Source organism: Anolis sagrei, chromosome Y, assembly GCF_037176765.1.
Source record: "Anolis sagrei isolate rAnoSag1 chromosome Y, rAnoSag1.mat, whole genome shotgun sequence".
In the NCBI taxonomy this organism is placed as follows: Eukaryota; Metazoa; Chordata; class Lepidosauria; order Squamata; family Dactyloidae; genus Anolis; species Anolis sagrei.
In genome coordinates this window covers 69,137,678-69,159,295 of record NC_090035.1, presented here as the reverse complement: position 1 = coordinate 69,159,295, position 21,618 = coordinate 69,137,678, and the positions used below count along the sequence as shown (strand labels likewise).

The 21,618-nt window shown below is 41.4% G+C and overlaps 1 protein-coding gene across 2 annotated transcripts; it reads right to left on the bottom strand.

The window, feature by feature from the left end:
* Nucleotides 1–3,746: 3,746 nt before the first annotated feature.
* LOC132780165 (chemerin-like receptor 1) lies at nucleotides 3,747–19,779 on the bottom strand. 2 transcript variants are annotated; one of them, XM_060783725.2, is made up of 3 exons: nucleotides 19,635–19,779; nucleotides 14,004–14,239; nucleotides 3,747–6,308 (listed from the first exon to the last, which is right to left on the bottom strand). In XM_060783725.2, the coding sequence occupies exon 3, from the start codon at nucleotides 6,298–6,300 to the stop codon at nucleotides 5,260–5,262; it is 1,041 nt and encodes a 346-aa protein (XP_060639708.2). In that variant the 5' UTR covers nucleotides 6,301–6,308; nucleotides 14,004–14,239; nucleotides 19,635–19,779; the 3' UTR covers nucleotides 3,747–5,259. The 2 variants fall into 2 exon arrangements, with proteins under 2 accessions (XP_060639708.2, XP_060639709.2); XM_060783726.2 differs by having other exon boundaries at nucleotides 14,004–14,183.
* Nucleotides 19,780–21,618: the final 1,839 nt, after the last annotated feature.

Genomic DNA, 21,618 nt, shown 5'->3' with positions numbered 1-21,618 from the left:
CTTACCTATAAACATGTTATGAAGTTCATAGGATGGCCATAAATTGACAAGTATCTTGAAGGCACATACATGCACACAGTCATACATCCTCCAACTATTCTGATTTGGCTCCACAATTCAGCACTTTGGATAGCTTTTTTAAAAAAAGGATCAAACAAAAATCCAGAATTTGAGACTGCAATGACTTGGGAAGCCACAAGCTGTCACTGCAGTGTTAGAATAAGACTGGGACGGGAGAGCTGAGTTCAAATTCTGGTCAATCTCTGAAGCTCATTGGGAGACTTTGGGCTTACCACTGCTTCTCAGTGTAACCTACCTCACACGGGGGTGAGGATAAAATGGACACCATGCACATTGTTCCTCAGCATTGTTCCTCAACTTAACCTATCACACAAGGTTGTGGGGAGGACAAAATGAATATCATGCACATATACTCTGGTTCATAGACAAAGGATATATACAATGTATCACCATTTTTATTGTTTGCGGAAAAACTCTCTTCCCCTTTTCCTGATATCTGGTGCGAGGACAATGTGCAATTGTCTCAGGCCATGAGCAAGCGCCGCCTACAACAAAACAGCTCACAAACCGAGCTATTTGGATTTATGACGAAGGGTGTCTGTCTCCTGTTTAGGCTGCAAAGCTGGATGAATAACTTGTTTTGAATTTTTGGAAACATTGAGAAAGACCGTGATTTAATCCTCTGCAGAGGTGTGTCCCTTTTGTGTCTCGTTTAACCATCGTGGGATTAGGAGGACTATTTTATGACTATAATTTAGTTAATGAATTTTATTTTGCAACCACTTTAGAACCATTTTTTGAAAGAAACAATAATTAAAAACCTTCCTTGCAATGGTTATTTAAGGCTGCTTTACCATCACAACAGGCAGAACTAGGAGGGAAGTACCAAGAAGTTGTGAAGCAATCTATGATGTGTCTAAAAAGCTGACATATCAAAGGAGAGTTAAAGGAGAAAAGAGAAGAACTCTTGACAACACCCCAAGTTCAGATCACACCTGGGGCTCTTTCACACTAAACAGATATAGCAATACAATTGCACCTTAATTTCCATGGTTTCATCCCATAGGTAAAGCTAAAGGTTTTCCCTGACATTAAGTCTACTCATGTCCGATTCTGGGTGATGGTGCTCATCTCCATTTCTAAGCCAAAGAGCCAGCGTTGTTCGTAGACACCTCCAAGGTCATAAGGCCAGCATGGCTGCATGGAGTGCCGTTACCTTCCCACAGTGGTACCTATTTCTCTATTCACACTTGCATGTTTTCGAACTGCTAGGTTGGCAGAAGCTGGGGCTAACAGCGGGAGCCCACCCTACTTCCTGGATTCGAACCGCCAATCTTTCGGTCAGCAAGTTCAGCAGCTCAGCAGTTTAACCTGCTGCACCACTAGGGGACCCTTCATCTCATAGAATCCTGGTATTTAAAGTTTCAGGAGGAATATTGAGAATTTTCAGCCAGAGAAATCTAGTATCTCCCCAAATGACAAAACTCGCGATTCCATAGGATTCTGCCATGACCATTAAAATGGAATGATAGCACTATAATTGTGTAATGTGAATGGACTCCCTGGAGCAGCTCCAATACCTATATGTAGCTTTTTTTAGTTTAATACATAATGTGTTACTGACAATGAAGTAGAATTTATGAGTGATACACAGATACACAAATAAATTAAAATATACATGTCAATAGGACATACCCAAGACTTGACACACCATTGGAGCGAGTGAAGCAATTGCCTCAGTCAACTGAAGCTGAGGAAGATAGCTGCAGTATACCCCCATCGACTCCCTCTTGAGCTCCCTATGTGTTCTCTCTTGCTAGAAAAAAGATTTAAAAATCCTGACCTGCTTGATGGCAGATCCTCTCCCTTTGCAAAGTTGAAGTAAGGTACATGGAATATGGGGTGGAGGTACTCTCCCTCTCTGTGTACATGACTCTTTCTCCTTAGCTATTGTTTTCAGAGGGCTACATAGTAGACATGAGCTGAAATCACTGTTAATGAAAAAATTTGAACTTTTTGAAGGGTCATTTTAGTTTAATTTCCAAAAATAGAAAGGGGAAACGAGAAATGAAATGGCCAGCAAAATGGATTCAGAGAGCCGAATTTTTTGGAAAGTGTTAAGTCCACAAAATACCTGAGGCAAGGGGATCCATGGCATCTTTTTCTATCCCCGGCAAAAGAAGCCTTCTCCATTTTTTTCTTGGAAATTTATCTCCTTCTCCCAAAAGGCCCTGGGAAATGGCTTTCTTAGTTGCATTAGCATAGGGTGGCCATTGAAAAGTTTCTCTCCGAGCACGATGGGAGCTGATGTTTTTCTTCCTCTCTGTGTCTCAGTCAATAAAAAGTCTGGTGGTGTCCATACTCTGATGGGCTGAAAATTGACCCAGTCCGCAGCTACAATTACCAGCATCCTTGTGGTATGTCTTATTTTTTTTAAAATGTTATGGTTAAAACTTAAAGTACTGTTAAAAATCAGTAGATTGGTGAATTTTGAAACTTGGCAGATCTGAAGTTGTAAATGGGGTCTACAATTGACATAGGTTTCATGCAGATAGGCCTTAAAATGGCTGAGGGTTTAAAGTTTCTCATTGTAGCCAATGGGCTGAATCTCTGCCAAATGAAACAGAAACAATCCTTCCCCTTTTGGGTAACTTTCTAGTAATTTTTTTTATCATGCCAGGAGCGACTTGAGAAACTGGAAGTCACTTTTGGTGTGAGAGAATTGGCCATCGACAAGGATGTTGCCCAGGGGATGCTCAGATGTTATGATGTTTTCTCATCCTTGTGGGAGGTTTCTCTCACGTCCCCACGTGAGGAGCTGGAGCTGATAGAGGGAGCTCATCCGCGCTCTCCCTGGATTTGAACCTGTGACATGCCAGTCTTCAGTCCTGCTGGCACAGGGGTTTAACCCACTGCACCTCAGGGGGCTCCTAGCTTTCCAATAAATGAAATGAGGGGCAGACAAAAACAGACCCAAAAATGGCATGCTTTTTGGTCTGAATGCACATGCCTACTACATAGCACACCATGAATTAGCAAAAGAGGGAGTCAGGATTTAATTCACTGAATAGGAGTAATATTCTGAAGGCAACAGGGCCCATCTGATCCAGAGAGCTAAGCAGGATCAGCCTTGCTTGATACTGAGATGGGAGTGTGGCAAAGAATATCAAATGCTATACGCTATATTTCAGAGCACCTGAGTACTCCTTGTCTGAAAAAATTCATGAAATTCATAGGATTGCCTAAATTCAACAGGCAACCTGAAGGACTTTGAAACAGAGTAGAGATAGGAAGAATGCTGTCATTTGTCTCCTAGTCAGGAAATGGGTTTCCACACAATTAGAAAAACCAATCAAGAAGAATAATGCAAGAATTTTGCATAGTGTTATTCTAGTATTCAAACAGCTTGAAATGTCCAGTAGGAGATTCTTTTGCAAAGACGAATTTGTGTGCTTATCTATGCAAACTGTGTGTGTAGACAACGTGTTTAACTCCTGTTTTCTGCACAGAAAAACTGTTTTAAGTGCTCAAAATATTTTATGCAGAAAAAACACACATACCGGTATATTTCTATGGCAAACAGTCTCCTTGGAATATTTTGGGATGCGAAAATATTGTGTTACCACCATGAAATAAACACATCACCACTTACACCAGTAAATCTGTAAATACTAAACTGGACTACTTTAGGAGATGATTTAAAATAATTTTAAGGAAGTGGCCAGTGAAAGCTAGGGAGGGTGACTGGAAGGTATGTGTGTGTTTGTTTCTCTGTGTGAGGGAGGAAGCGAGAATGATGTTTACCTTCCAATTATGTTCTGCCTATATATTTGTAAATTAAGCATATATTACAAAAACACTTTCTGTCACTGGTCCAATTAGCCAAAGGCAACCAAACCCAGATAAATCCCAGTCCTGGAATGTCTCACAGATCAAGGGAACAGGAGAATGGGGCAATCCAAGAACATTCCCATATGGATTTCAACAGTCTTGGCTTTCCAGTTTTGGGAAGATGAACTTGGGAAACTCCTTCCTCTTTGTTCTCAATGCATTCCCCAAGCTGTATTCTATAGTCTCCTCACCTTTTCATTCACTGTTAGAGCAGGTGACAGGAAGAGGTATATCCTGCCCAACTTTCCTTGTCCCCATCCTAAGATTACACAATGCAACAAAATTTGGGGAAAAAATTCTGTTTCTTGTTTGAAAGTGTTATTTTCTGTTTAATTGTGCGGTACTTACTTTGAAAGTAGTTGTTATACTTCAGAAACTTTGCCTTTGTGGCTGCCACAAACTATGTTGAATTGATTGAGACTCATTGAGATGTTAATTGAAAGGTAAAGATAAAGGTTTCCCCTTACATTATGTCTAGTCGTGTCCGACTCTGGGAGTGGTGCTCATTTCTAAGCTGAAGAGCTGGCATTGTCCAGAGACACCTCCAAGGTCATGTGGCTGGCATGTCTGCATGGAGTGCCATTACCTTCCCGCTGGAGCGGTACCTTTTCATCTACCCACATTTGCATGTTTTTGAACCGTTAGGTTGGCAGTAGCTGGGGCTAACAGCAGGAGCTCACCCCAATTCCCAGATTTGAAACAATGACCTTTCAGTCAGCAAGTTCAGCAGCTCAGCGGTTTAACCTGCTGCATCACCGGGGGTTCCACATTAATTGAAAACTATAGCGAAATGTGCTGCAGGATGTCCTGCAAAAACAAAGTTTTTGCAATTTAATAAACTTTTTTGATGTTTTATGATAGACCCAATTTAGAATGCAGGAACAAAAATCATGTTGCATACTGTTATTTATATATTTACAACCAGTCCTTCAGTTGCCAGGGCAGTTTCTAAATCATTAGTTTGATAGTTCCTTGCCCTCAGACTTGTGAAACAAAAGGAAAGAGGGTGGCATTTTGGAAAGGGGTGAAGTCCAGCAAATGTTGGTTGTGTTTTTTCTCTCAAAGGCCAAAACAATGTTAGTTGGGTTAGGAGGGAAAACATCTCACCAGTCATTGGGACCAAAGCATGATAGGACTGCGCCTGGCTGGTACTAGCATTAGCTTTAACCATTATCCGTGGTTCAAAAATGTCCCCATTGTGGATCAAATGCAATGTCCCTTCAGATTTAGGAATGGGAGAAAAGCACAGCCCAAAATGTCATGGGTCAGGAAAGGATTGTGTTGGTTAAAACACCATTTCAGTCACAATTGCACATGCACAAAAGGCCTCTATGACCTTGGGATTCTTCAGACCACATTATGGATCACTGTGGAGTCCTCCAGCTCATCAATAGAAGAAGCACCTTCTTTTGTAAATTTGCTGGGCTTCCTAGTGGAATATGTACTGTCTTCGAGTAAGGCTCTCCTGAAGGCCCCTGGTAGGTTAAAACACTTCCTGTGGAAATCCAGGCCCATGAAGAAATAAAGAATGGGATTAGCACAGCTATTGAGGTAAGCCAGACAAGAAGTGAGAGGAAGCCCGATGGAAACTGCCTGGCTCTTCACTCCTCCCAGTTTGAGGAGAAGGAAGAGATGGTATGGTGCCCAGCAGAGGAAGAAGGTAACCACAATGGCCAGGATGACCTTGAAGGGCTTCTTGGAGCGGAAGGTGGCTTGCCGTCGCCTCAGTTGCACAGCAATGGCCCCATAGCAAACCACAATGATGACAAAAGGAGCCAGGAACCCACACACAAACCTCAGCAGATAAGGAACCAGTTTTTCTGCTTCTCCATCTCCCAACGTGAGGGAGCATTTGGTCTTGTTGCTCTTGTCAATCACAACCTTTCGATAAAGGTAGAATGGGAGGCTGGTGGTCACAGCAATGAACCAGGCACAGATGGCAGCCAACCATGCCAAGCGTGGCCCGCGGCGGTTTCTGGACCAAACCGGGTAGACCACAGAAGCTGCCCGGTCCAAACTGATAGCAGCCAAGAGGAAGACGCTGCAGAACATATTAAGGTACTTGATGAAACTGGTTGCTCGACACAAGAAGTTTCCAAAGGGCCATCCTTCATAGAAAGCATTCTTGAGCAGTGGCACGATGCGGGTCACTGAGAACAGGAAGTCAGCCAAGGCCAAGTTGAAGTACCAGACACAATTGACGGTGCGTGAGACCTGGCGAAAGGTGATCCACATCACAACTCCATTGCCGAAGGAACCAAGTAGGAAAACCAATCCATAGAGGAAGACTTGGATCATGTCCACGATGTTGCTCACATTTGTTTTGGGTTTAGAAGAAAGCAACAAAGGTGCATTGCTGGACCACAAGGTAGTGGTGTTAAACTCCATGATTGTACCTTAAAAATGGAGAGAAAGTAGATGTCAGTTAGAAGAAAGAGAACACAAAGTGTGCTGTCACACGCTGGGCCTGTGCATAAGACTGTAGACAGGACATAAATTCTGTGTGCCCAATGGGACGCCGGGGCTGCCTCAGATTAAAGGCCTTTGGATTTCCTTAAAACAGAGTCTTTAGATTGCTTAAAGGTTCAACAAAGTTCTTTATTATTGAAAACAAACAAGTACTTTAAGGCTTTCTTAATAGTCTATTGGCTCTCTCTCTCAATCTTGTCCACAGGGAACAGGCACTATCTTCATAACTGTAACTAATGGGGAAATCCTTAACTTCTAATCTGGGCAGTCTGTCTTTGCCTCTGTTGGCGTAGAGCCCCTGCACCCGATACCAACTGCTTCTGGCTTCCGCGTGTGACCCTTACCAAGCAGAGCTTTGTAGACTTCCAGGGGAAAAAAGAATTCAGGTTTCCATGATGGCTGACTGAAGTCCTTCAGTAAAGGAGCTGTAGGGCTGTATAACCCCAGCCAAGTTGTGGGCTGTATACCTCCCCGGCCAAGCCGTAGAAGACAAAGCTTTCTACAGGAGCTCTTGGTATTATGTCCTGCATGAACGGCTTCTCTGTGTGGACTGAACCCAAACTGGCTCCTATTCCCTCCAAAACCCAAAGCGGGCGGGACCAGGGAACCTAACTATAATTGACAGGTGGCTTGCCCTATGATTGCAGCAAAAGAAGCCACCTATCTGCAGAGTCCCTGAAACTTAGGACTACAACAAAAATTCAATGCAAAGCAAACAAAATTGGAGCTCCTGGTATAGTTGTACCTGCACACAAAGCTTCATTTTTCTATCCTGTTGTCCTTATACCCACTAGCCCTCAAGCTAGAATAATGGCACCCTGGTTTAGGGCCAGCTTACTTGTACGAATGTATCTCCCTTTATGTCCTGCCTTGGAGTTTAAGATCATCCGGGGAGGATCTGCTCTCAATCCCTCCTTCTTCGAGAATGCATTTGGCAGGGATGAGAGACGAGGCCTTCTCGGTAGTGACCCCCTGTCTGTGGAACACGCTCCCCTGTGAAATTAGGTCAGCTCCATCCCCATTTTCCTTTAGGAAAAAGCTCAAAACATGGTTTTGGGACCAAGCATTTGGGTAACAGACTTGACAGCAATCACAATGTTTTAGAACAGACTATGGACAGGCTTTGGACTGGGTCATTGGTCACTGAATTGGACACAGATATGGCAATATGGTTGATAATAATGTTTTAAATGGATTTTAACCTAATGTTTTAATCTACTCTGTTATGTCATATTGTATTGTGCTTTTGTATGTGTTGGTGTCCAATTATTGCCATTGTAAGGTGCCCTGAGTCCCCCCTTGGGGGTTGAGAAGGACGGGGTACAAATGTTTGAAATAAATAAATAATAAATGAATATAGCCTTATGCATATGATTCTTCAACATCCTGAGTAATGGAGCCTCTGGTGGTACAAGGGTTAAGCCCTTGTGCCAGCAGGACTGCTGACCAATAGGCCTGTGGTTTGAATTTAGGGAAAGTGGGTTGAGCTCCATCTGTCAGCTCCAGCTTCCCATGCGGGGACATGAGAGAAGCCTCTCACAGGATGGCAAGACATCTGGGCATCGTCTGGGCACCAATGGGGGCTCCTGGTTTATATCCCATGTTAAGTGAAGCGCTATATTTTCACTTTATCCTCAGAGCTACTTAATGCATAATGCAACAAAATCAGTATGTTGAGACTGAGATCCTTCATCATCCAATAGAGATGCAACAGAGAGGATGCATCTAGTCTGTGGGAAGAATCAGGAAAAAGTTGGATCTTGAAGAGCTTTGGAATGGCAGGAATTAAATTAAATTGATTATTTTTATTCAACTGAAGTTTTTAGACAATTGTTTAAAAGACTGGGGATCTTTTTCACAATGTATTAAGAAAAGGGTAGGGAAAATAACTCTTGTGGTTTTGGAATATTGTTGGTTTTTTTCCCTTTATGGTAGAAGTATAACTTTTACAAAGAGAATAGAGGAAGTGGATGATATAATGACATTGTTGTCATTGCCTGGAACAGTGGGAAGTGAACTTTTGAAAACTATTTTGTTGTGGGCTGCTTAGTGATTTGTAGTAGAAAGCCAATAGGGGATGTTGCTTATTTTGTGTTATTGTTTTTTCTATGGTAGTTTTAATGTGTTTCCCCTTCTTTTGTGTAATGATTGTACTACAGTCAACTCCTCATACCCACACATTTATTGTGTCAGAAGTGAATTGAGGGTACAGTTGTAATGTATTTAAAAACACAAGCAAAGTTAAAAACTTGGCATTATACTAAATGTCCTTTGACCAGAAGCTGGCCACTTGAATTACTCTGGCATTGCTGTAAGGAGGTCCTCCATTGTGCATGTGGTAGGATTCAGATTGCATTGTAGTAGGTGGTCTTCTCAACACTCGCATGTCATGGACTCCACTTCATAGCTCCATTTCTTAAGACTGGATTTGCATCTCGTGGTGCCAGAGCGCAGACTGTTCAGCGCCTTCCAAGTCGCCCAATCTTCTGTGTGCCCAGAAGGGAGTCTCTCCTTTGATATCATTTGATATATTTTAATCATCTGAAATATTAGTTATAATTGATATGTATATGTCTTTATAGTTTTATAATATTTGTTTACTGTTATTGCTCTTGTTTGAATCTGGCATTGAATTATTGCCATAGTTTGCAAGCCGCCCTGAGTCCCCCTTTGGGGATGAGAAGGATGGGGTATAAGTACATTAAATAGATAGATAAATAAATAAATAAATAAATATCAGCCATGGAGTGAGGTTCCGGGTTTAGCCTGTCACTTTTGGACTCTCACTTGCTAAAGTGTTCCTGCGAGTATCTTATATTTAAGGCCTCTCTGTAGGATTGTAACATATTTAGGCGTCCCCTGGGCACTGTCTTTGTAAATGGCTGATTCTCTCACACCAGAAGTGATTTGAAGCATGCAACCGACTTCCACACACTGAAAATATTAAAAACAATTTTCAAAAAACAACCATTTGATGCAAGAGACACCATTTGTAAATAAGGGAACCTGAGTATCAATGGGGCTCCTGGAATAAAATTCCAATGAATCTCAATGGATATGTACTATCCCCCCCCCCCCCCCCCCCAATGTATTTCATAATACAAAAGTATCCAAACTTTCATACTCTGGTGTTTTGGACTTCAACTTCCACAATTCTAGATTGTAGGATCAAAGTTTGGAAACCACCTTTCACCGTGCACTTTATGAGACTGATATTGATCGCAGTTTGTCTTATATTCTGCAGCCATTGTTGCATTTTACTGATATTACTCAGGGTGGGGGTGGGATGGGGTGGTTATGATGTTCATGTTTGTTGTTATTGTTGTTGCTATTATTATTATTATTATTATTATTATTATTATTATTATTATTATTATTGGCACAATATCAGCCCAGGTGACAAGAGAAGGAAAGGATGAAGGATACATCTATGCTGTAAAATTAATGCAGTTTGACACTACTTTGCCAGCTTTAGTACAGTAGGTTAATCACCAGTTGTAGCTGCAATAAATCTTGCCGACCGAAAGATTGACAGTTTGAAGCCGGGTCAGGATGAGCTCCTGACCTTCAGCCCAGCTCCCCCGTCCACCAAGCGGATCAAAAACAGAAATGTGAGTAGATGAATAGGAACCGCATTAAGTGGGGAGGCATTTTAGGAACGGTATTTCGGAGGAAAGTTTACGAACAAAGAAAGCTCTTCAGCCAGGAGATGGAATGACAGAACTCCCCTGTGGCTGGAACCAAACACAGCCTCCAAAAGCTGCTGAATGATGAGAAAAAGGTGTATATAATACCTCTATCTGTTGTCTGTCTTGTCATTGTATAATCATCATTGAATGTTTGCTGTATATGTGTTCTGTGATCCACCCTGGGTGAGAGGGGCGAAATATAAGTACTGTAAATAAATAAATATCATGGAATCGTGGGAATTATTGTTTTGCAAGGCACTCTTGACCAACGAGTCCTGATGCCCCACCAAGCTGTATTAATTCTCCAGTGTAGTCAGAGAAGAATGTGTAGTTTGCAACACTAAGCTTATATTTGAGAAGAGCTTACAAGATTTCCGTAGCAGTGTTGGCAGTGCCATGTACATGAAGGGAAAGGGCAGCGGGTGACCATAAGGTCAAAGTGAGGTAGAAGGAAAAACATCTCCAACAAGGAAAAAAAAGCTGTTGTTAAATTCTTAGGAAGATCAAGGAAAAGCAGATTAGCATTTGCAGAGCACTCCTACCCTGCCATTCTCTTACAGGCACTTTCTAGTAGTAATAATTTGAAAATGAAAGAAAATGAAAGAAATTGTTTTCATTCAGTGCTTGCTTGGTAATTTTCCATTACAGCTTAATGACTGTTGTTGAAAGATTGGCTAATATGTGTCCCAAACCTTCCTATGATCAGCTTCATTCTGCTCCGTGAAACATTCCAGATGCCAAACCAACCAAACAATTCACCTCTGGACAGGTGTACTGTTAAATGAACTACTGCCTTCATTTTATTTATGTCTTCATTCCTGAACCCTAAAAAGGGGTAGTTTTCCTTTACATGTCTGGGAAAGGTGTAAAGTCTTTGCTATCTATATATATACAGAGAGATGCCTTGATAGATATAAAGGAATATAGATATATAGGGCTTGCAAATGTTGCAGGATGAATTGCACACACATATATAGAGGATTTGTAAATATTTCAAGGGCAAATGCATATGTAAAATTAGTATATACATAATTAGTATATATATAATTATCGATCTATATCTAGCTCGGCATTGTTTATATAGGCATTGAATGTTTGCCTGTTACTATGTTGGAAGCCAGCCTGAGTCTCCATGGGGGAGACAGAGTGGAAATAATAATAATAATAATAATAATAATAATAATAATAATATGTTACTGTTGATACCGTATTCTTTTTGTTGACCCTACTTTTCCACTTACAGAGGTAGTTTACCATTTTTCTTTGAAATACGGTAAATATTCAAAAACATTTAACCTACTGATACTCCAATTAATGTAATTTTATTGGTATCTACTTTTATTTTGAAATTTACCAGTAGCTGCTGCATTTCACATCCTTGGCTTATAGTAAAGGTAAAGGTTTTCCTCTGACATTAAGTCCAGTCATGTCCAACTCTAGGGGGTGGTGCTCATCTCCATTTCTAAGCCAAAGAACCGGCGTTGTCCGTAGACACCTCTAAGCTCATGTGACTGGCATAACTGCATGGAGTGCTGTTACCCTCCCGCAGAAGTAGTACCTATTGATCCATTCACATTTGCATGTTTTTGAACTGTTAGCTTACAGAAGCTGGGGCTACCAGTGGGAGCTCACCCTGCTCCCTGGATTCGTAGCAGCACCTTTTAGTCAGCAAATTCAGAAGCTCAACGGTTTAACCCGCTGCACCACCAAGTCATTAAGTCAATAAGTTTTCCCTCCACTGAGTCAAGTCAATAAGTAAAATTAGGTGCCTTATATTCAGGTTGGCTTATACTCGGATATATACGGTAAGTGTAATACAACTAAATACAACACTATCTGAGCTCTGTGAGTGCAGCATTTTCCCGAATGAAGCAGAGAGTGTTTGAGAACCAGAACATCCATAGGGATACCAAGGTGCTTGTTTATAAAGCCATTGTCCTACCAACCCTGCTATACGCCTGTGAAACGTGGATTGTCTGCAGATGTCATATGCAACTCCTGGAACGAATCCATCAGCACTGCCTCCGAAAAATCCTGCAAATCTCTTGGGAAGACAGGCAGACAAATGTCAGCATGCTGGAAGAAGCAAAGACCACCAGTACTGAAGTGATGGTCCTCCACCATCAACTCCGCTGGACTGGCTACATTATCCGAATGCCCAATCACCATCTCCCAAAGTAGCTACTCTACTCTGAACTCAAGAATGGGAAATGGAATGTTGGTGGACAGGAAAAGAGATTTAAAGATGGTCTTAAAGCCAACCTGAAAAACTACGGCATAGACACCGAGAACTGGGAAGCCTTGGCCCTTGAGTGCTGTAACTAGAGGTCAGCTGTGACCAGCAGTGCTGCGGAATTCAAAGAGGCACGAACGGAGGGTGAAAGAGAAAAACATGGCAAGAGGAAGGCACATCAAGGCCAACCCTGAATGGGACTGCCTTCCGTCTGGAAACCGATGCCCTCACTGCAGGAGAAGATGCGGATCAAGAATAGGGCTCCACAGCCACCTACGGACCCACTGCCAAGACACCACATCTGGAAGACAATCATTCTCGAGCTACAAGAAGTAAATACAGCTAAAGTATATAAATGTCCACAGTGTCCTCTAAAACCTTTTTTTTAAAAAACCATGTAATCCCAACAACAAACTTTCCTGATTCTCCAACCTCTTTCCTGGAGATTATTCTTAATTCACACCTCACAACCTCTGAGGATGCTTGCCATAGATGCATGCGAAACGTCAGGCGAGAACATGGCCATATAGCCTGAAAAAACCTACAACAACCCATTCTTAATTTTTCCACCTGAGGTTCTTTTAGCAAAATGCAGAAAAGCCAAGGATGAAGCAAGGGTCTTTTCACACTATCTGAGCTCTTTGAGTGCAGCATTTTCCCGAATGAAGCAGAGAGTGTTTGAGAACCAGAACATCTATAGGGAAACCAAGGTGCTTGTTTATAAAGCCATTGTCCTACCAACCCTGCTATACGCCTGTGAAACATGGATTGTCTGCAGATGACATATGCAACTCCTGGAACGAATCCATCAGCGCTGCCTCCGAAAAATCCTGTAAATCTCTTGGGAAGACAGGCAGACAAATGTCAACGTGCTGGAAGAAGCAAAGACCACAAGCACTGAAGCGATGCTCCTCCGCCATCAACTCCGCTGGACTAGCCACGCTATCCCAAAGTAGCTACTCTACTCCGAACTCAAGAACGGGAAACGGAATGTTGACAGACAGGAAAAGAGATTTAAAGATGGTCTTAAAGCCAACCTGAAAAACTATGGCATAGACACAGAGAACTGGGAAGCCCTGGCTCTTGAGTGCTCTAACTGGAGGTCAGCTGTGACCAGCAGTGCTGTGGAATTTAAATATTATGTAGTGATGTGTTTTAATGCTGCTAAATGTTTATACTGTTTTATATATACTGTTTTATATATGACAGGCATCGAATTTGTGCCTTTGTTTGTAAGCCGCCCTGAGTCCCCCCTCGGGGGTGAGAAGGGCGGGGTATAAGTAACTGCAATAATAATAAATAAATGTGTGGCTCATGTACTTCACCATTAAATTTGGCCAGAGATATGCTCAAGGGAGGAGCCATGCTCAGTAAAAACAAGACATATTCTGAGATCTCAAACCCTCACATCAAAATCACGCTAGGACCTATCACGCACAAGTCCAGACACAGCAGTGACACATGGCTGCACTGTTAACCACAAGAGTGCCATTGTTAGCACCACAAACCACAGCCGAGAGACGAAACCTGTCCTGAGAAACTCCGGCGAGCTTCAGTCTCATGAAACAAACACACTTGTCTCCTTTGGTAAATTGAAAACAAACAGGAAAAATGCAGAAGCCAAATGATCATTGGGGTCTCATGGGCATAACATTGAAATAGAGAGGATAAAGAGTGTGCCATGCGAGTTTGAAAGTTACCTGCCAGACGCAACCCAAGGAGCAAACTCTCTCGTGTCTTTCACCAGTGTCCTTTCCTGGGAAACTGAAAGATGTCTCGGTTGCTTCTTGCCGCTTTTACCCAGATGAGATCTTGGTTTCTGTCCAAAGGAAGATTAGCTCCCGACAAAAAGAGGAACTTGGTGAGATGGTTATTCGATTCTGTGTGGCAGATGGGAGAAATGCAGAAGATCATGCCGAGGTTAAGGAAGCTTTGCCTAAAAATGGGAGGACAAAACCAGTTGAGGCATGCGGTCATTTAACCCAGGATTCCAAAGAAAAAAAGAGGGAGATTTATTATTATTATAATTATAAAATATCACTCCTCTCTTGGAGTAGGGTCAGTGACTCATGGGACACAAAGCCTTTGCCAGATGCATGTCTTCATGAGAATTGCCTTCCCTCGAAAGCAAGCTTCTTTTAATTTTATTTATTTATTAGCCATCCCCTGCCATGCGTTGCTGTGGCCCAGTCTGTGTATATGTGCTTTGTGTGTGTATATGTGTGTGTATATGTGTAGATATGTTTGCATATGCATTGTAATGTATTTTTTATTTTTGTCTTTTTAAGTCTCTTCTGCTATGTTTTTCAGTGTTTTTATGTGTGGTGGTCACTCGTTGCCCTGATAGATGAATTGTGTCCAAATTTGGTGTCAATTCGTCCAGTGGTTCTTGAGTTATGTTAATCCCACAAACAAACATTAAATTTTTATTTATATAGATTAGCCATCCCTTGCCAGGTGTTGCTGTAGCCCAGTCTGTATAAATGTTCCTTGTATATGTGTGTGTATGTGTGTTTGCGTATATATATGTGGTCTTGCACATGCGTTGTAATGTATTTTTTATTTTATTGGCTTTTAAAGTCTCTTCTGCTTTGTTTTTCAGTGTTTTTATGAGTGATGGTCACTCGTTGGCCTAATAGGTGTATTGTGTCCAAATTTTGTGTCAATTCGTCCAGTGGTTTTTGAGTTATGTTAATCCCACAAACAAACATTACATTTTTATTTAGATAGACTAGGTGTACCCACTATGCGTTGCTGTGGCCAATCTTCCCTCCCTTTTTCTCTCCTTCTTTCCTTCCTTCCTTTGCTCCCTCTTTCCTTCTTTCCTTCCCTTTTTTCTTTCCTTCTCTCCTTCCTTACTTCTCCACCTCTTTCCTTCCTTTTCTCCTTCTTTCTTTCCCTCTCTCTTTCTCTCTCTCTTTCTTTCTTTCTTTCTTTCTTTCTTTCTTTCTTTCTTTCTTGCTCTCCTTCCTTCCCTCCCTCTTTACTTCCTTCCCTCTTTCTGTATAGTCATTTAGCTTTTCTTCATTTAGCTTTTCAGGGGTTTAAGTCCTTTCCGCTCTTTTCTTTGGGGGGGGGGGTGGTGGTGGTTATGAGTGATGGTCACTCGTTGGCCTGTTAGAGGTGTAGTGTCCAAATTTGGTGTCAATTCGCCCAGTGATTTTTGAGTTATGCTAATCCCACAAACGAACATTACATTTTTATTTATATAGATTTACCAAACTTATACTCCACCCTTCTCACCCTGAAAGGGACTCAAGAAGGCCTTATTTTTCATAGAATCATAGAGTTGGAAGAGACCTCATGGGCCATCCAGTCCAACTCTCTGCCAAGAAGCAGGAAAATCGCATTCAAAGCACCCCTGACAGATAGCCATCCAGCCTCTGTTTCTAAGCCTCTAAAGAAGGAGCCTTCATCACATTCTGGGGCAAAGAGTTCCACTGCTGAACAGCTCTCACAGTAGGAAGTTCTTCCTCATGTTCAAGTGGAATCTCCTTTCCTGTCGTTTGAAGCATTGTTCCACATCCTAATCTCCAGGGTACTCAAACAATGATGGATCTGGACCAAACTTGGCACAAAGACGCAATATGCCAAAACTCTCTTCACCTGGGCAAGAAAATGTAATCAAAGCCCTCCTGACAAAGAGCCACCTAGCCATAGATATAGATTAGATATATATGATTCACACACACAGGTATAGTATGATAGATTTGAAAGGAACTCTTAAAGAAGGACAATTATATGTTGCATGCTCTAGAATAGGCAAACCAGACACTCTCCACATCAACACTGACAAATAAACAGCAAGAAATACTGTTTACCCACAAGCATAAAGAAATTACATATATTAGAAACCAACACTTTCTTATTACTTTATTTTCCGATCACCAGACTAGGCCACAGCAACATGTGGCAGGAGATGGCTAGTTGATATATAAATGCCCCAAATCAGGATACAAAGAGGAACTGATTTGCTACCGAGCACAATGTAAAGTGCTGGCTTTAGCCTATATAGCCCTGAACGGTTCTGGCCCAGCTTACCTGTCTGAACGTATCTCTCCCTATGAACCATCTAGGAGTTTAAGATCATTTGGGGAAGCCCTGCTCTCAGTCCCGCCTTCTTCGCAGGCGCAACTGGCGGGGACAAGAGACAGGGCCTTCTCAGTGGTGGCCCCTTGGCTGTGGAACTCCCTCCCTAGGGATATTAGATCAGCCTCTTCCCTCCTGACCTTCTGCAGAAAAGTGAAAACATGGCTTTTGGGGAACCTAGTGCAATAAATAAACATGTAACTATGTGAAGTCAAATACTGGAACGGCTTAGACAATTTTTTGGATGATGAGGATAATAGTGAAGGTAGTGGTTTTATATGTTTTTAAAGGTTTTAATGTATGTAACTTATAATTCTGTTTTAAATGTTTGTTGTAATTTTACATTTTTTAAATGGCATCGAATAGCTGCCTATGTTGTAAAGCCACCTTGAGTCACCTTCGGGTTCGAGAAAGTCGGGGTAGAAATATCATAAATAATTAAATAAATAAGGCCATCTGCTTGCTGTGTGTCAGCAAGTCCATTGTGGGAAGCTATGCTAGATATAGAAATGGAGACATCTGACCACAGCCCTGATGTGGTTCATTCAAAAAAGAAAACACTATGTTGCTTCCATGCAAGCGGCCAAAAGTTCACTGAGAATGTGATCTGAAAATGCAGATGTTAAAAATCCCACTGCTTGTTCTACCCTTCTACAAGTGGGAACATATTTTAACTCTGAGAAGGTGCTGAAATGAAATACCTAGGTGTCAGAAACAATAACTGAATCTTTACATGTGATAATACAGCAGCGTTTCTCAACCTGGGGGTTGGGACCCCTGGAGTAGGTCGCAAACAAGTGTCAAATGGGTCATCAAAGACCATCAGAAAATAGTATTTTCTGTTGATCATGGGGGTTCTGTGTAGCAAGTTTGGCCCAGTTCCATTATTGGTGGGGTTCAGAATGCTCTTTGATTGTAGGTGAACTATAAATCCCAGCAACTACAACTCCCAAAGGTCAAGGTCTATTTTCCCCAAACTCCACCAGTGTTCACATTTGAGCATATTGAGTATATTTGTGCCAAGTTTGGTCCAGATCCATCACTGTTTGAGTCCACAGTGCTCTCTGCATGTAAGTAAACTACAACTCCAAAACTCAAGGTAGATGCCCACCAAACCCTTCAAGTATTTCTGTTGATCATGGGAGTTCTATGTGCCAAGTTTAGTTCAATTGCATTGTTGGTGGAGTTCAGAATGCTCTTTGATTGTAGGTGAACTATAAATCCCAGCAGCTACAACTCCCAAATGACAAAATCAATACATTCCCCAACCCCACCAGTATTCAAATTTGGGCATATCGGGTATTTATGCCAAATTTGCTCCAGTGAATGAAAATATAATCCTGCACATCAGATATTACATTATGATTAATAACAGTAGCAAAATTACAGTTCTGAAGTGGCAGCGAAAATAATTTTATGGTTGGGGGTCACCACAACATGAGGAACTTTATTTAGAAGTCACGGCATTAGAAAAGTTGGGAACCATTGCAATAGAGGAAGTGGTATTGATAACATTTATTTATCTCTCACTCCAAGCCTCACAGCTTGGAGCACATAACCTTCGCTCTACAATGTGTTCTGTATTGCATTTTTTTTTACACTAACCCCTCATGCACAGGCTTTCTAAACAAGATGTTTGAAAACTTATTAATAGTCGTTGTTTCTTTTTCATTCTGCAAGAATGTTTCATGCAATGCTTACACTTCAGTATTAATACTTAAGAGCATTATATTTTAGCATTAGCCTCATCATAATGAGAAACATGTTGTCGTAGGCTTTCATGCCAGAATCACTGGGTTGTTATAGGTTTTTCAGGCTGTATGGCCATGTTCAGGCTGTATAGCCATGTTCTAGAAGCATTCTCTCCTGACGTTTCACCTGCATCTATGGTAGGCATCCTCAGAGGCTGTGAGGTCCTCACAACCTCTGAGGATGCCTTCCATAGATGCAGGCGAAATGTCAGGAGAGAATGCTTATAGAACATGGCCATACAGCCTCAAAAACCTACAACAACCCAATCATGAGAAACTATTGATTGGCATATGAATCCATTCATGTGTATGCACAGAAATGTACCTCTTTGTCCCTCAACTGCTAGTCACCAACAATATAAACATGATGGTAACAATAATGGCACTCCAATTGCATCATTGGTGGAGTTCAGAATGCGCTTTGATTGTAGGTGAACTATAAACCCCAGTAACTACAACTCCCAAATGTCAAGGTCTATTTACCCCACACTCCATCTGTGTTCATATTTGGGCATATGGAATATTCATACCAAGATTGGTCCAGATCCATCATTGTTTGAATCCACAGTGCTCTCTGGATGTAGGTGAACTACAACACCCAAACTCAAGGACAATGCCCACCAAACCCTTCTAGTTTTTTCTGTTGGTCATGGGAGTCCTGTGTGCTATGTTTGGTTGATTCCATCATTGGTGGACTTCAGAATGCTCTTTGATTGTAGGTTAACTACAAATCCCAGCAACTACAACTCCCAAATGACAAAATCAATTTTTTTTTAGTTATGGCCACTCCTTGGGTTAGTAGGTGTCTTGTGTCCAAATTTGATGGCAATTCGTCCAGTGGTTTTTTTTTTCAATTATATTAATCCCACTATTGACCATTACATTTTTATTTATCTAGAAGATGTAGGCCAACTCAAAGGTATCTTAGTGCCAGCATCGTGGTCCAAGGTTACCAGGTAAGGACTATCCTCTATCCTGAGATTTCTGCATCAAAACCTGAGAATTGGAAAGATCTCTTATGATGGCAATGATGCCATTAAGCACGATGCATTAAAAAAAACAATCACAGTTGCACACAGTATGGTAGTTAAATAGAAAATACCAACTCTTAACAGACGAAGTAAATGCAGTCAGGTCTTTTTGAAGAATAAAGAAGAAGGATCAGGCTCCAAAAGTCAGGGTTCGAACCAGAAATCTGGGAACCTTCTAAGCTTGAAAAAACACTTGAAAGTCCATGTAAGTAAAGATGTGGAGGTCCAAGTTTATAAAGGTTTCAGTACCCAAGTTTGTAATTGAGATCCCAACAGTCAACCTCTAAGTTCAAGCCTAGAGGTCTCTAAGACATACACAGATTTGTTTATGAGATACTTCCCACAATATGGCTGCCTCATGAATCCTATTTTTAAACCATTGTGCATGTCAGCAACTATTTCATGCAACAAGCTGCTGGTAGGCTGCGTGGTTTTCTCTCCACCATGCTCATTCACTGACCTTTTAAGGAGGCATTTCCAGTCATGTGCACAAATTCTGCCCAGTGGAACCACAGCGATGTTCACGAGTCACCAGGGAGCTGTGCTCAGTTGGAGAAGACATTCTCACTCTGAATGAACAAATAGTGTAACTTGGCATACAAGAGTTCCACATGATGTAGAAAGATGAAAGTAGCCAAGCTCTTGAAAATTTCCCTGATATATTCATCAGCTCAATAAGAGATTATGCTAGAGTACTGCTGGGTTCTTAATGTCTTTGTAAGTAGACTTACAGTTCTGGGAATTAGAATTAGTTAGTTTCATAATGTCCATATTCAGTACAGAGCTGCTGTTATGTTCCTATGTAACAAAGCCAGCAACATGCTCAGTGTACACTGTCCATTAATGTGCATTGCACTGGACACTAATGCACACCATACACCAATGTACATTGCATCAAATGCACACTTTTGCCAGTGTCCTGATACACACTTTCACAATTCAATAATTTACGTGGCCATATAATGTAGTTTAACTGCATTGATCTGCATTGTATGAATATACACTATATAATGCAACGTTCAATGCAGTTAAACTCTGCTACTCTGCCCAGTGTGGAATACATCTCACCACGTTGCGTGTGGTTTTTGTATGCGTTATAACTGTTTTCTCAATTTGCTTCTGGCACGATAAATAAATTAATAAATAAAATTATATGGCAGTGCATATGGGGTCAGAGTTTCTTAGTACCACTGCTACTTAGCTAAATAAAAGTTAAGTTACTTTCAGGAAAAAGTAATATACATATAATTCTGGCAAATGAGCCATTAACAAGAAGCAAGTGTCTGTCTCAATTTGTCTCCAGTCAGTATCTTTCTTAGCAGTACCTACCTACAGGTTGTCAAAGAAGAGGAAATGCATCAATGAAAATGAAAGGACAACAGTATACAAAAAAGGTCATTTAAAAAAATATTTGTGTAGAATAGGGGTACCAAACTAAGGCCTGTGGGCCAGATGCGACCTCCCAACGTCATTTACCCAGCTCCCGCCCTAAACTTTAGACTTAGGGTTGCCCTTAGTCTGAAACAAATAACAAAGACACAAATAACAATAATCAAAATTAGCTTGACTATCTCATCAGCCAAAAGCAAGCCCATACTTCCCATTGAAATGCTAGTTTATGCTGATTAAAATTGTTCTTCATTTTAAGTATTGTATTGGACTTTCATTCTTTTGCACTACAAATAAGATATGTGCAGTGTGTATAGGAATTAGTTTGCGTTTTTTTCAAACTGTAGTCTGGCTCCCAACAGTCTGGAGCAGGCATGGGCAAACTTCGGCCATCCACGTATTTTGGACTCCAACTCCCACAATTCCTAACAGCCTCAGGCCCTTTCCTTTGCCCTCTCAGCAGCTGAAGCGGCTGGTCTGGAGGGACCCTGAGTTGGCCCTCTACTTAAAAAGTTTGAGGACTCCGACGTAGAAGAATGATTAATAACAATTTCTTTCAGTTAAAATGGAATTGCTGTCCTATAATTGAGAAGCATCATAACCATCCAAGTATATTCTGATCATAGAAATGGTCTCTCATGGTCCTCATTCAACTGTAAAGAAGAACTTCATCGGTGTCGCTGATGGACGATGAAAAGCAGCAGCTCCCCTGGCGGCCAGAAAAAAGTTAAATAGCCTTGGTGTATTTGTGTGTTAAACGTTGTTTGTCAAAACTGGCATTGAATGTTTGCCATATATGTGTTGACTGTAATCCGCCCTGAGTCCCCTGCGGGGTGAGAAGGGCGGAATATAAGAACTGTAAATAAATAAATAAAATAACGATTAAACTCTTGGCACAATGAGATCCTCCCAAAGAATTCACAGAAGATATTTTTCTACCCAAATCCGTTGGGAGGCAGTACATATTCCCAACATATTTTGTTTGTATCAGCTTTCATAGGCAGAGGAATGAGGGGACAATATACCCCTTCCTCATACTTTCAGCAACAACATTC